Source organism: Etheostoma cragini, chromosome 11 (assembly GCF_013103735.1).
Source record: "Etheostoma cragini isolate CJK2018 chromosome 11, CSU_Ecrag_1.0, whole genome shotgun sequence".
In the NCBI taxonomy this organism is placed as follows: Eukaryota; Metazoa; Chordata; class Actinopteri; order Perciformes; family Percidae; genus Etheostoma; species Etheostoma cragini.
In genome coordinates, this window is record NC_048417.1 from 10,051,066 (window position 1) to 10,065,589 (window position 14,524).

The window sequence follows — 14,524 nt, forward strand, 5'->3', positions numbered from 1 at the left end:
AAATGGAATCAAAGAAAATCTGCACACCATATAATTAAAGGATCCCTAAATTTTTAGCAGAGCCTGTGGAGTCCCCACTTGAACCAATATTAAGACTACAAAACTACCCAAAGTTAGGTCATAATTTATTCTGGATCCTACATTTACAGATTAGTTGGTTGGTAAACAGTGACACTAAGCATTTCATTGATGTTGTGCTCTAAGCTGTTGGAGGTTTACATTTAATGATTGTTACTGCATCATTATGCAATCTGTTTAAAAATGGAAAGTGAAAATCAGACAATTGACATTTGCAAAAACTGGTATGTTGTTAAACAGCCAGAAGACACACACGTGTGTCAAGCATTTCTTCAGTTGGGTAACAAGTTAACTGTTGTGTCATTTCGACAAAAACTTTGGTGAACTTGCAACCATCACACAGTCTCCATAACGGCTGCCATCTCCTTGAACTGCTTGTGAAAATTCTGCAGAGGACAAAAAAATAATTAATGTCAATAATTACACCAGCACCACTACATTCACATCCAGTAATGCAGACCTGGAACTGTGGAATGGTCATTTCAAACGACCTCTGACAAATCTGCCCGGAGGGCTCAACGATCTTTAGCAGTAGGGACACGTATGGGGAGTTGAGAGACCGGCAGGTGTCTGAGCTCACTGCCATGCCGAGCTTCCACTGCATGTCCACTAACTAGAAACATACAGCAAAACAACAAAGTCTCATTGGCCTTAAATACAGACACAGTCTGTGAAATATAGAAACTTTATTGAAAGTGAGATGTATACATACCTGGCTGATGCTGAGCATGGCCTGGACCTGCTGCTGAGCATGGACTAATGTACCATGTTCACTCCACAACCTATGCAACACCTGAAGGGAAGCTTTGGGCCACTTTTTACTGCCTTCTTCCAGCCTGGAGACAAGGTCATCCCCAGAGAGGTTGCTCTTTCCAGCTGACCTGGTAAAACAAATCTAAACTATCACACTTCCACATACAACAAAGTCCTGCTTTATGTATGATTTAGCCTTTTGCTAGGCGCATAACCCGGGATAAAGGCTGTTAAAGCGCTGTCACACAATCAATGCCAATGAAATAGGCATGATCTCATTTAGGGGATTTGGAATGAACCTGCAAATACATCAAACTGGACAAACCAATCGACATGCTGGGCCTTAAACAATGACATAAGGAATACATGTGGGCTACACAGGAGTAGACACATTCACCAGATAACAAACAACATTCAGAGGCTAAATATTAAAAATAGGACAGAAGATACCTGAATGTTAACAGGAGAAATCTGATAATGTTCTGTAGAGCTTCATGGTCAAGTCTGACTCCAGCTCTTTGAAATTTCTGCCCAGAAAAAAAAAAAAAAAAGCAATGAAAGAGGAACTTGGAAAGATGGGTTACTGTAAGTTGAAAAATATTCTAAGGAAATATTGACTCACATAAATTTCAGCTGAATCTACTCCTTTAGTTTGTCCTTGAAGATATATCAGAATGTGCTGACACTGTGGAGATTATAAGATTAGTTATCACAACTACAGAAGAACCTCTATGGCAACAAAACCACATCCTGTGAGAAATCTGCAGTGTGGCTGCCAATAGCCCTACAACAAACACTCTTATATTGTATTTAACATTTAAAATTCAGTTGTTAATGTCACTTATTCACTTAAACAATAATCAAGTCAATCAGTTCTATGCTAGAGATAAAACGTACTTACTGCTTCAGTCAACAGATCTGGAGAAAGCTTACAGATGTTGTCCACAACTTTGTTGACACCTGAAGTACAGACATTAAGTAAGTCCCAGTGTCATGTGAGTCTATGCTAACCATGGTACCTCCAGGCTCTCCGTTTAATAGCAGGCAAGCAACTTCAACTGCAATAGCATTTATGATGTTAATTATGCATTTATGATAAAACTATTAGAAATATGTCAGTCTAGCTAGCGTTATCCGTCTTCTTCTTTTTCTCCTAGAATGTATTCAGAAATAATAATTAGATTAATATAAGTGTTTAATTATATCACATATCTAAAAACCAAACGGCCAGTGTTCAAAACACAACAAACTCAGGAAGGACATGATCAAAAATTAAAGCTCAAACATCAGAAACATATGTATTGTATGTAAATGTATGTCTGTATCCAGCCTGCCTATGGTCCCCCAGTGGCTAGAAATGGCGACAATTGTAAACCGAGCCCTGGGTATCCTGCTCTGCCTTTGAGAAAATGGAAGCTCAGATGGGCCGATCTGGAATATTGCCTCTTATGAGGTCATAAGGAGCAAGGTTGCCTCCCCTTTCTCTGCTTTGCCCACCCAGAGAATTTGACCCACACATGAGAGACAGACATCATGGCTTTCAAACAAGTCAAATGGCAGTTGGTCAAGGCTGCACCCCCAGCCTTCATATTAGGGGACCACTAGGTCTATATAAAAGCATTCAAAAAGAGCACCATGTCATGGGACCTTTAAGAGAACCGTTTCCCCAAGGTGCGCCTTTGTGTCAAAACAAAGATGGCAGCTGGTTGACGGTTTGTGTGCAAGCTTCTTTAACTGTCTATGGGTGCAAGAGGCACGATCTTGAGCTTGCTAGGCTTCCGTTCTGATCAGCGTTAGGCGTGTTGGCAGAGATAACTGGTATCAGTTAGGGCAGAGTGATCTCTCTCTCTCTGGCTCTGGGTAAGGGTAACGTTGTATCCGGTAGTGTCTCATGAAAAACAGATTGGAGTAGGGATTTGGTTTGGCTCAGCATTCCGAAAGGAGAAGCACATATCGACAGGGAAACAACCGAACACACCGCTAATGAGTAACTACATTTCCTGGATGGTGCCCAATGCTACCCTGCCTCTTCCTCCGTCTAGTCAAACTACAAGCTACTGGAAAGTGAAAAGACTACTAGCTACGTGATCCAAGTTAAAAACCCACCATGCGAATCCTCTGCTGCTGGCATCCTCTCTGTCTGGCTGCAGGTTTTGGCAGTGCCGCCTGGCAACTTTTAAGACCGCTTTAGCGACTTAGCTATATATCAAATCTGTATTAGGTCTACTACTCCTTTCAAACCTCCTAGTGACAAATTGAGTGACTTTATCATGTATGTATGAGACTTTATCGGCAGAGGAACGCCTGTCGTTGCAGTGACTCTTCTTCTTTCTGTTTATGGTCTGATCGTAAAAAGAGGCATACCGCCATCTACTGTATTGGAGCGCGTTGTTCCTTTTTCTTTAAATTTTACGACAGTTGGCGTTCTTGACGTTACATTACTGCCCCCCGTTCCTCAAATTTCTATAATAATAGACAAAAAATAATGATGGTAATACAATTTATTTAAATAGCGCTTTACATGTTACGCAAATACACTTTACAGTAGAAATGTGATTGCAAAAAACACACATAAAACAAGCAGATTGCGAGCAACAAGCAAAAGTTATTAAAACAATAACTAGCAGTGGATAATATGTCAAACTATTGTTGGTGGAAGGCTGATCTGAAGAGGTGTGATTTGAAAGCCTCTAGTCTGACTTCCTGACTTGCACATCACTGTCAGTTTACCTTGTAACTTTGTCTTTAATGGTTTTTGTATAGCTTCACAAAATAATTTAAGTATCCTATTATAGTTTATATAGCTCTTATTTATTTAATTTTACTTTCCATATTGATCTACTTATTTCTGCCTTTGTGCTGCTGCAACCAAATTCCCCCTTCTGGAGTCTGTAAAGGCGTATCTGAGCAGTGTTAGGGACAGGAATGGATTGCAAAAAAAGGATTCAATGTTGCTGTAGTTATATATTATTTGCTGTTGAAACAAGTTTGGGTTGATGTAATGTGATCATTCCTCCTTGTTGTAATGGGCCTGCAGATAAAATTCCTAATGTGTTTTTAATATAAGTTCTATGGGACCAATTCTATGTTTCAGTCAAGTGGAGTCTCCATGAAGTTGGGTGGATGACAAAGTTTGATACAACTTCTGTACTCAAGTCATTGTCTTACACCAGAGTACATGCTCGGTAAAGACTTATATTAGTCCCTTGGATGGTTGGAGACACCTGAACGCTACTCACCCAGAGTTAGCCTACTTGCATAATGAATGGGGACGGTTTAATACAGTAGCTTCTATTTTCCTTCACTGTTTTTTTATTTTATTTTATTAACAAAGAACAGTTATATTTTCCTTCACTGGTCTCCGTCCAGAACAACGGGATCTGTTGGTCCACTTCTTTAACTGTCTATGGCACTTCTTCAACCACTGATCTTTCTGAAACACGCCCATGACTCTGGAATGATCCACTGTTGGGCTGGTGGTGGGTTATACGTTCCAAAATACTTTATTTTCCAGAAGAAGAGCCATGGCATACTCTATACAGTAGAAAGACAACTTAGTTAGGTGTTTAATATATGTAAATTATCTAGTCATATCAAGAAGTAGTGGGTGTGGTTTATGTATGATTTATAAAAAAAAGACAATACCCCTGCGCACCACCTAATGGTCCAGGTGCACTTTTCTGACACGGAAGCGATTTCCAGCTGTCAAACAGATTTTGGTAAATCACTTTTAACTCTCGGTTAAAAAGAAAATAACAGTCGACGTTACTTCGAAATGGATAGTCCACGCTGGTTGCCCCTGGAGTCGAATCCAGAAGTATGTAATGTTGATAATTCTTCAAACTATATCGTTTAATTGAAGTCATTCATCAACAAGCATGTGAGGGCTAGCCAGCTAACTTATAGCTAACGTTAACAGTTAGAACAAAAGCTAAATCCACTGTGGCTGCTTTCCTAAATCCAAAAGCAATTTGATTCATATTTTTACTTGTGTCTTTTTTCAGGTCATGACAAAGGTGAGTATTGTCTTCTGATTTAATTCAACACCAGATGAGTCGGAATAATCAGCAGCAAAGCGTCTTGCAGAGGGGACGAGGCCTGCCCAGAATCAATGCTACAGCTAACGTAACGTTATCATTAAAGAGTTATGAATAAAGTACTAGCTACTGTCTGATAAACATTAGACAGTAGGCCGAGAAGAATTCGGCACAATTATTAACAGAAGTTATTGCTAATACGTAATTGTATGCACAGTAATATATATTTTTTAATAAAGTGTTACCCGAGCATCATACATAAAACAAATGTCAGGGTACACTCCGTGCAACTGTACATGATATTTTCTCTATCATCCCGACAGTGTAGCTTCTGACCTAAAGTAAAAATGTCCAACTTAAAGAAGCCAAAAGCCCTGAGTAGTGACCTAAGACTAATAGCCGTCCACATCATTATGGTCCACATTTAACAATGTCAAGAGGTTAAACTCCCTGTAAAATAATGCGTATAACCCATATACTTTTTTGTTACAAGAGTACCACTTTTTATATAAATAGGGGACAGCTGTTTATTTTGCAAGGATTTACAACAGAAGTTTAGAATGCTGGCATGCAGTGATTTATTATTGTCACAGACATGCATTCTAGCCTTTCTGGGGTTGGGTAGGTATCGGTTCTTCATGGTAATCAAGAGCCAGCCATGTACAACCTTACTTTGAGTTAAACTTGTCTGCCAGGTATTTTTAGGTTAGCTTTATGTCCTTTTGTATGCATATCAATTTACCCTCAGCTTTTGTGTAGTTCGTCAATTGCTTGGGTATGAAACCAACCTGGCAATTTGGAGATGTATATGGATTGGATCCAGAGCTTCTCAGCATGGTACCAAGACCAGTGTGCGCAGTGCTACTTCTCTTTCCAGTGACAGAGAAGGTACATCTTTGGTGTAAAATGTATTAACCACATTGTCATGAATCGTAATGGATATCTCCGCATTATGCATGCAAACAATGGTCAACAGAGAGTTCTTTTCTCTCCTACTGGTGTCCAGTATGAGGCATTCAAGCAAGAAGAGGAAGAGAAACTCAAGGGTCAGAAACAGGAGGTCTCTCCTGACGTCTACTTCATCAAGCAAACTATTGGAAACGCCTGTGGAACGATAGGATTAATTCATGCTGTGGCAAACAACCAGGCTCACCTGGATTTTGGTTAGTATTTAGTTTGTTTACATTAGGCCCGGGAGATATATACACACACAGTATATAATTGTGTACACAGTCAAAACAATGTAAAAATTCTATCATATTTGTACTATACAATTTCTTCTATTTTTAATTTAAGATACAATGTTTGGGCATTTTGGGCCTTTAATGACAGGACAGCTGAATACGTGAAAGGGGGGAGAGAGAGGGGCAAACGGCCCTCTCCTCCAACTGAGCTATCTTGGCCCTTGCTATATATATTTTTTAAAACAAACAATACCTTACAATACAAAAGTCTCCAATTGACACATCAGCCTGTGTTTTCTGTAGAATTTACTTCTTGTTGTCCCTTTTCCTCAGAGCCCGATTCTGCTCTTAAGAAGTTTATAGAGCAAACCTCCAAAATGACCTCAGAGGAAAGGGCCACTTTTCTGGAAAAAGATGAGGTAAGAAAACACTGAAAAGGGAATCCTTGCTCGAGAATAGGGTGATGAAGTGTAAGTTATTCTTTTAAGGGTTTGTGCTCATTGTAGGGCTGGGCAATATATCAATATCACTCGATGAGACTAGTTATTGTCTTAGATTTTGGATATCGTAATATTGTGATACGACATAAGTGATGTCTTATTGGTTTTAAAGGCTGCATTACAGTAAAGTGATGTAGTTTTCTGAACTTACCAGACTGTTCCAGCCGTTCTATTATTTGCTTTTACCCATTTAATTACATCCACATTACAGATGATTATTCATGTAAAATCTAAATGTGAAGATATTTTGTTTAAACACCAATTATCAAACCTATAATATCGCCACAATATTGATATTGAGGTATTTGGTCAAGCGTATCATGAAATCTGATTTTCTCCCTTTTAAATCCCCCATATTGTCTGGCATTTACACTTTTGTATAACAACTCTGTAGCTGTTATTTGTTTAATGATAATAATACTGGCCTTGAGTACACAAAAATCTTAAATGTGTAGGAGATTGGCCAAAATTGCCATTAAGGACAATACCATTTATGTATTAAAAAAAAAACACCAGCAACCACTGCATACCCAGCAAACCATTGGCTTTTTTTCCGTTCTGTTTCAGAGTATACGTGTTACACATGAATCCAGTGCACAGGAGGGACAGACCGAGGTTTGTGTTGCGTTATAGACTCTCCGTGTTGTCTGAGGATGCTTCTGCCAAACCAACACCACTATCTCTGTGTTGAATGTTACGAATCCTTTGACTGAGAAACACTTTGTTCATTTCTTCTGTGTTTTAGGCCCCAAGTTTAGATGAGAAAGTGAATCTGCATTTTATAGCTTTTGTAAATGTTGCAGGACAGTTATATGAACTGGGTGAGTTAACCACTGTTCTATCATATGTATGTCTTCTTGCTGATGGTAATCACTTTAATTCCATGAACTCTATTTTTTAATTTTTATGTGTTTTATTTTTTTTTTTATAAAAACCTAGATGGCCGAAAGCCTTTCCCTATTGTTCACGGAAAAACTTCACAAGATACTTTCCTCGAGGTAAGACATCACAGAATAAAACCGACAAATTGTCATGAAAGATATCTTCCCAAGTTGCATTTTCTGATGTGTTTGATTGCATTGCAGGATGCTGTTGAAGTTTGTAAGGTCTTCATGGCTCGTGACCCTCAGGAGCTTCGTTTCACCATCATTGCCCTTTCTAAAGATGCATACTGAGAAATCTGTCATATGTCCCCAGAAAACAAAGAAAACATTACTGCCAAACATTCTCAAGTGCTGAATTTATTGGAAAATTGAATTTTATTTTCAAAATACTTGTGGGGGAACTAAAATGTCAGGGATATCCTTCTGAAATAATGTTCCATTGTGGTTATACATCGCTTGTTACTACTTGGATCAAATTCTAAGAGAATCAAAGTGCTAAGGGAAACTCCCCTTCTCTATTCCTCTTGGTTCAATGATACATTAGCATGTTGTGATTTTTGATCATCTGTCTAACTACATGGTCAAATTCAGCTTAAGAAACATGTTTTACAAGGCTTGTACAAGAATTTAATTAATAGTTTTTGAAAATAACAGGCAAAATGGCGTTGTATTCAGTAATGTTCTGAAAGGTTATTAAAAGACAAAGTCTCCTGTAAGTGAGGCTAACTGAATAAAACAGACTGTACATCTGTGTGGAAGGTGCCTACATTTTTGTAATAAGAATTAAAAATTCTGTCAAATTAAAGGCAAATTTATTAAACATTTCTCTTGTGGTTCTTCTCTGTTACAGCAACATTTTGGTTACATTTATCTATTTACCTTTTGTATGAATTAAACTTTTATGGGTTAGTGTTAGGTGTATACAACTTGATAAGGCTAAAGAGAATTTGAAAAATTAATTTTGGCAAAATTAAATACTATTAAGAAATCCAAAGTGCGGAACATGCTTATAGATTTGAATGCAGCCAGAAACCTGCTCTAAAAGTTGCCCAAATCGTACTGAATCTCATTTTTATTAGTACGCCAGACTACTAATGTATGCCAGACAATTTAAAATGATTTGAAATACATCCTGTTAGAAGTATGCCTTTTCTTTTTCTCAAAACGTTAAAGATATGTTCACATATTTGAAGTCTCTTAATACAAAATGTGACCAAATGATGATGGTGATTTTTTTCTTTTGTTCATATTGGGCCCATACACCTGATGAGTTTCTTTTAGATTTTACAGAAAAGGTTGATTTTTGCAAACTACTCATGATTTCTTCGTTATATTCAGTCAAAGCCAACCATGTATGCTCCACCAAAGGTGGACTTCTTCAGAGGCTACTTCTTAGAAAGTTGGGAAAGAAGGAGTTGGATCCTTTTAGGGAAAGTAAAAAACATTACTATAGAAAATGTACTCTATTAGAAGTAAAAGTCCAACTTTCAAAATGTTATCAGCAAAATATCAGTAGGCCTTATATCACTTAGGGCCATGGGTTAGTCAATTAGCCTACCAATTGATTGAGTTACATTTTCCACTAAGTCGTTTTCCAGGCTCTGCATTGCACCCTGACCGCCGCGGCGTGGCGTTGCAGGAAAGAGATTTGTTTTAACAGGAGAGCCGAACTCTTTCAAGTAGAGTTTATCCAGGGACGCAAACTTTTTTTTAAACATGAGGTTAAACAGTTGCTACTCAGCAGCCTTCATTTGTAATACCATTTTGACATGAGGAACTGTAATGTGAGAATATGTTATAGCTGGTTATGATTCAGTGTCAGACTGTACGGGCAGCAGTGAAAACTTTGGATCAAAAATAATCTTAAAAGGTTACTTGTTTTCACCTGGGAGCCGATCAAAAGACCCGTGGGTGGTCCTCGGACCCCACTTTGGAAACTCTCCTGCCACAGCCTAATGCTTCACGAGAAGAGAATGCTGTCAGACGATGTGAGCGCGGATCGGACTTTGACGACTCGTTAGACCGCTGCGTAGCTGGCGTAAACAGCACTGAGTGTGAAAAAAAACTCCAGAGAAACCAACCACAGGTGTGTCGGATGAAAGAACAGGTAAGCAACAAGGTGACGCAAAGGGAATGCATAACTGTTACACCTTACATTCAATGAAGGATAAGCTGTTGGAAATGAACAATAGGCTGGGAGGCATTTTTCCTGAAAGAGTAGTGTGATTAGTTGTTCACCTGTGATGCTCTGGGTATTGCTTGACGAGTTTTGAGTGAGTTTTATATTGTCTGCTTGTTTGGACTGGCCCACATTTTATGTCGCTGGACTTTAAATGCGGGCCACGAAGCGATTCCCCCCCCCCCCCCCCCCCCCCCCCCCCCCCCCCAGTGCAGCTCGGATAATACGCGTTTGTGATGGAGTGGCGTCAACAGTCCACTGTCAGCCACGACGAAGCCTACTTGGAGGCGCAAAGATGGATTGAGGTGAGTAGAAACTATCTCAACACCTTTCTTTACAATAATTGACATCCTATTCAGGTGAAAAGATGAGTTTTACTTTCCAATACATACCTGATTTTGTTTGAAAAAGATTTGGATAATACTAGTCTGGACCAACAGATGCATGTAGGCATGTGTATCCCTTGACCTCATATGTCTCAGGTAACTGGTAAGTTAGAATCAAGTCTATTATTTCAGTCAATCTAAATCACATGGTTTTAAACCACTCCAAGCATTATAGCCATTTCCTCTATCTTATCCGTCTCAGAATACAGGTATCGGTACATTGATTTGACCGCATGAATCATTATTGTTTGCTTGCTGCTTCCTTTTTTGGATCTAACCCATACCTGCTTATCAGTTTGTTTCCCGGGGTTTATTTGAGGCTACAGTTTCGAGCATGTACTGGAGTAAGAAAATCACCATAGCAATTAAGAAAAACATCAATTTTACCACACACCTACTCTAACCGCAGATCAACCCAGATTGTAACTGATAAATTGACTGGGTTGGAGGTTTCCACCTTGCTTATGACACCTGCTATAAAATGTAACACTCGTAGTCATACACAGAATATTCATTTTGCTATTAGAGATTTCAAAACAAAAAAAGGGTATCACACACTATGGCTCCTGTGATGTCTATGAACATTTCTTAACAAAATGTAACAAAGTAGAGGTTTCACATTGGGATTCCTTTTGGCAGAAAATGTTATTTTTATGGTCATAATGTAGGCCTACCTATTAATCAAAATGCAAAACAGCTACCAACTCAACAAAAACCGATCCACCAGCACTTTTTATTTCCAAAATGTCAAATTATTTAAAGTTTCCATCCAACCTCCAGCCAGACTCTCATTCCTTCTTTTCTTTTTACAAGCGGATAAAATTATGTTTCCCCATCTTGCAAATTCTCTTCCCAGCAGGGTGGCGTGGAGCTGCTGCACGTCTGTAACTAAACAAATATTGTGCTTATTTCATGAAGGGTGAATCTGAATTCTTCTGATGTGACAACAGTGTCTCTCCCACTTGCACACTGGCCCATTGTGGTGGCTTACCTCGTGGACGGTGGTGGGGGCATGATCTCAGGCAGGGTCAGGACGATTAGTGCAAGAGAGCAGGAAGCTGAACAAGTTGAATTTGTCCAAGTATCGGCCATGCTACGAATATATTTACAGTGTAGGTATGAGAGGTTTTGCCATAGGGGAAATACAATAGCAATCAGAGACCAAGTTCTGGCACGAGACAAACACTTTTCCACTCAAAGACCAAGTTTTGTGGTTATTGGATTCTGCCACTGAATGATTAACAAGCTGCTTGGCTACATAGCACTTTAAACAGAGACATGTGTGCATGGCGAGGTTGGTGGTATTGTTAGAAAATAGAAGAAATGGTCTGGAGCTTGTCACATGGACACATTCCGGCATTAGCTGCCATGGCTGTGATCATAGTCCCCTCAGAGCTGGCCTGCTGTCAGCACAGGGAGCTGTGTTCTACAACCACAGGGCTGAGTAGAATAATAGAAGTCCTTGTTAATTGAATAGAAAGGCTATAAATGTGAATGTTTTGACAATTGAGAACAAGTGGCAGTGTTTACGCAACCTATAGGTCAGAAGGTCACGCATATGCCCGCCCGTAGACACAGACAAGTTACTTAGCTTTTTAGCAGTCTAACAGTTGTATTAATGCATCACAAGCATACTGAAGGAGTGTCAGACATGTCATGCTAGCTTTTCTTTTGTTTAGATTCTAATGGACAATCATTTATTTCCTCAAAGAGCCACTCAGAAAGGTGTTGCCCAAAATACTTAGAATACCTCGAAACAGGTTTTAGGTAGGGCTTCACTACAGAAGTTGATTTGCTTTAAGGTCATGTAATAACCCAGGCCATAATCCGTATAGGATTTCAGCTCTAGTTTTGGTTTTACTCCCCTGCATTTGTGTTTGACTGGTTGAAAAGGATTGCATTGTGTTTCTCACATACTTTGGAACAAAGCAGCCAATCAAAGGTAACACGATCTGGTGGATTGCTTGTAGTGTTGTTACTTATATTGATGTCGCTGTCATATAACACTAAAGCAACTCCAAGAATCTTTAAGGTTTTGGTGTATGGTGTCTGGGAAACAATGTAACCCAATGTCAAATTGGTGATTGACATTGCTTGAATTTATTATTTCCATTTTCAATCAATCTGCCGAATGTATTCTCACGATTGATTGTTTTTGTCCTTAAAATTTCAGAAAATAATGCAATGGGCCCATTTTAATAACCTAGAGCCCATGGTCAAAGCTTTAGTTTTGTTCTATCAGTGGTTCAAAACTAAAAGATTTTCAGACGAAAGTAGCAGGAACCAGACAAGGTTTCTTTTTTTCTTGAATTTGTATTGTTTTTTCCCCCCCACTTATCTATTTCTAGTAACTTATGGTGGTCATGCAGCCAATACTCATGAACGGCCTTCTGTGACCAATGTTTTAGTCACCTCACTGTAGCGCCCGTTGGGTGTTTTGACTGTTTAGATAAAGAGCAATTAGAAACTAGGACACATCCATTCAGATGTATTCACGTGAAGCAGTACCTCACACAAGAAGCCATTCATTCGCAGTTGCATGCTGATGGAGGTCTGATATGGTGATGGAGTTGATACTGAATTCTTCTACAGTGGTATGTTTTTCTTGAGTCAGATCCCTGAAATATTCGCAGAAGGTCCCAGTTGCCCTCTGATGACCCATACCCCTGTCCTCTGCAGAAATGTTTTGGGAACAATTAGTGGAAGGGGGAGGGGGGGGGGGGACGCAAACCTTGAATACTGGTTTGCCGGCATGAATAAACAATAGCTGTGGTCACAGACCCGGACCAGGACAAATCCTCTGATCGGTTTTGTTCCAACGAGACACCATTCTTGGTTCACTGCAACAATAATAATAATAATTTCATCAATAATTTCAATTTGAACATTTAACTTTAACAGCCCGTAATGAATTCTGAATAACACATTCTATCTTTTAACGTCGGGGGGTGGGGGGGGGGCACATTTAGCAGCACATTCTTAAGAGGAGCAATGGTTTGGTTTTGCAGGAGCTGTTTCTGAAATTTCTGCTCCTGCCACAACTCTCCCGTGGTAAATCAGAGTAGCAGTATGTTGTTGCAGATTAGAGTTGTCATCCCACATGGCAGGTTCAACAGGAGAGAGAGGGCACAGCAGGCTGGATCTAAGGGGAGTTAATACCTCTAATGATGATGATAGAGAGGAGAAAACTATTCTGTTACAGGCAGTGTAGTGCAAGCTTCAGTGCTAGGGTGGATCCCGCCTCCCACACACCAACCAGGAGAAAATATCTTAATTATCACAATCATTCTGTTTCTTTGTTACTTTGATATTTTTTCTTACACATTTTCTTATCAAACATCTCAAAGGTGCTCTACCACAGAAATCCGTTTTTATTGCATTTTTTGAAACATGTTTCGTCCATATGTATTTGTGTTATGTCGTGATTGTGAAAATAAACTACTAACTCCGCTGTCAGCTCCAGCCACTGACATTTTTTTTTTTTTAAACAGAGAAATCAGGCCAATTTTCTGACGTCATGTTGCCTGAGCTCATTACTATTCATGAGCTTGCCCAGTGGCGCTGGGTAAAGGATACTGATAGCCGGGCTCTCATTGGCTAGCGGTTAGTCAGTCAGAGTCAAGCATTTTAGCTCGTTGAATATTAACAATAACTGGCACAAATCGAGTCTTATAGCAGGCTTTCTATACCACACTAGAATGGCTTGAAACAAGGTAACCAAGGCCTTTTTTCCACAAAACATGTTAAAGAGTCCATGGTGGAACTTCACACATTACCACAAAATAATGAAATACATGTGGCAGGGCACCTTTGAGTCAGCACCAATATAGATAATAGGATATCTAAGTGATTGATTTCTTTCCATCTGCATTGTTTGTTTGCATATATGAATACTAGCTGTTGTCCTCACATACAGAACAGCAGGGGTCAGGATTTCATATGTCAACTGCAGCACCTGACTGTTTATACTCTGTACTGTGAAGTTTGTTTTCTGTGTGTGTGTGTGTGAATATGTTTGCAGCTTTGCTTGTCTGTGTTCCTGTTTATTGTTGTTTATTGTTGTATTGTTGTTATTTCAGTGTCTGGTTTTGATTTTATTTTTGTCAATGAAGGAGGAGTAGGCCAAGATACCAATATGTTTTTTACATGTATTTCCCAACAGTAGCTTGATTGCATTATGCATTATTCATCTATTACAACATGGTCTAATTCTCTTGGCATGATGGGTATGTGAGGCTATCTCAGTTTATCCAGGGTGTGGTCTGAGGTGTAATACAACTTTGTGTGAAATAATCACTCCTGGCCTCCACAAAATGATGGCCTGTGCTTATCTTTGCCAGTAATTGTCCCAGCTCTGGTCCCTTTTCCTTGAAAGGAAATCGGCACATCCGACCAATTTGGTTTGTGAGACCCATTCGACTTGTTTTGCCTTGGGCGTTAAGTGTGTGCTTGTGTGTGTGCGTTTTGGTTTATGGCGAGCCGTCTTATCTTACTGGGTACTTGAGGTTTAATATGTGTACTCC

General features: G+C 39.4%; 3 protein-coding genes across 21 annotated transcripts in view; 2 read left to right on the forward strand and 1 right to left on the reverse strand.

Annotated features, from left to right (window-relative positions):
• Positions 1-95: 95 nt before the first annotated feature.
• commd6 (COMM domain containing 6) lies at positions 96-7,576 on the reverse strand. Its single transcript, XM_034884761.1, has 8 exons — positions 7,563-7,576; positions 2,938-3,115; positions 1,733-1,791; positions 1,454-1,516; positions 1,282-1,358; positions 791-959; positions 539-691; positions 96-464 (listed from the first exon to the last, which is right to left on the reverse strand). Exons 2-8 carry the CDS (start codon positions 2,960-2,962, stop codon positions 414-416), a joined length of 597 nt encoding a protein of 198 aa, XP_034740652.1. The 5' UTR covers positions 2,963-3,115; positions 7,563-7,576; the 3' UTR covers positions 96-413.
• On the forward strand, positions 4,483-8,256 carry uchl3 (ubiquitin carboxyl-terminal esterase L3 (ubiquitin thiolesterase)). Its single transcript, XM_034884760.1, has 9 exons — positions 4,483-4,648; positions 4,836-4,847; positions 5,628-5,756; positions 5,875-6,031; positions 6,386-6,471; positions 7,120-7,167; positions 7,298-7,373; positions 7,492-7,550; positions 7,638-8,256. Exons 1-9 carry the CDS (start codon positions 4,607-4,609, stop codon positions 7,725-7,727), a joined length of 699 nt encoding a protein of 232 aa, XP_034740651.1. The 5' UTR covers positions 4,483-4,606; the 3' UTR covers positions 7,728-8,256.
• Positions 8,257-9,176: 920 nt separating this feature from the next.
• Positions 9,177-14,524, forward strand: part of lmo7a (LIM domain 7a) — a 48,537-nt gene continuing 43,189 nt past the window's right edge. For 11 of the 19 annotated variants that reach the window (XM_034884629.1, XM_034884648.1, XM_034884635.1 and 8 more), the window contains exon 1: positions 9,398-9,920. In XM_034884629.1, the coding sequence (XP_034740520.1) occupies positions 9,852-9,920 (69 nt within the window). In that variant the 5' untranslated portion in view covers positions 9,398-9,851. Of the gene's footprint in view, positions 9,921-14,524 lie in introns of all 19 variants that reach the window. The other 8 variants (XM_034884643.1, XM_034884641.1, XM_034884639.1 and 5 more) reach the window with 6 other exon arrangements.

Coding starts and splice junctions, on each gene's coding strand:
- uchl3 (XM_034884760.1), top strand. CDS start 4,607: ATGGATAGTCCACGCTGGTTGCCCCTGGAGTCGAATCCAGAA. Junction 6,032..6,385: donor CCAGGCTCACCTGGATTTTG/GTTAGTATTTAG, acceptor CCTTTTCCTCAG/AGCCCGATTCTGCTCTTAAG. Junction 7,168..7,297: donor CACAGGAGGGACAGACCGAG/GTTTGTGTTGCG, acceptor TCTGTGTTTTAG/GCCCCAAGTTTAGATGAGAA.
- commd6 (XM_034884761.1), bottom strand. CDS start 2,962: ATGCCAGCAGCAGAGGATTCGCATG. Junction 1,517..1,732: donor CAGATCTGTTGACTGAAGCA/GTAAGTACGTTT, acceptor TAATCTCCACAG/TGTCAGCACATTCTGATATA. Junction 692..790: donor CCATGCTCAGCATCAGCCAG/GTATGTATACAT, acceptor GTATGTTTCTAG/TTAGTGGACATGCAGTGGAA.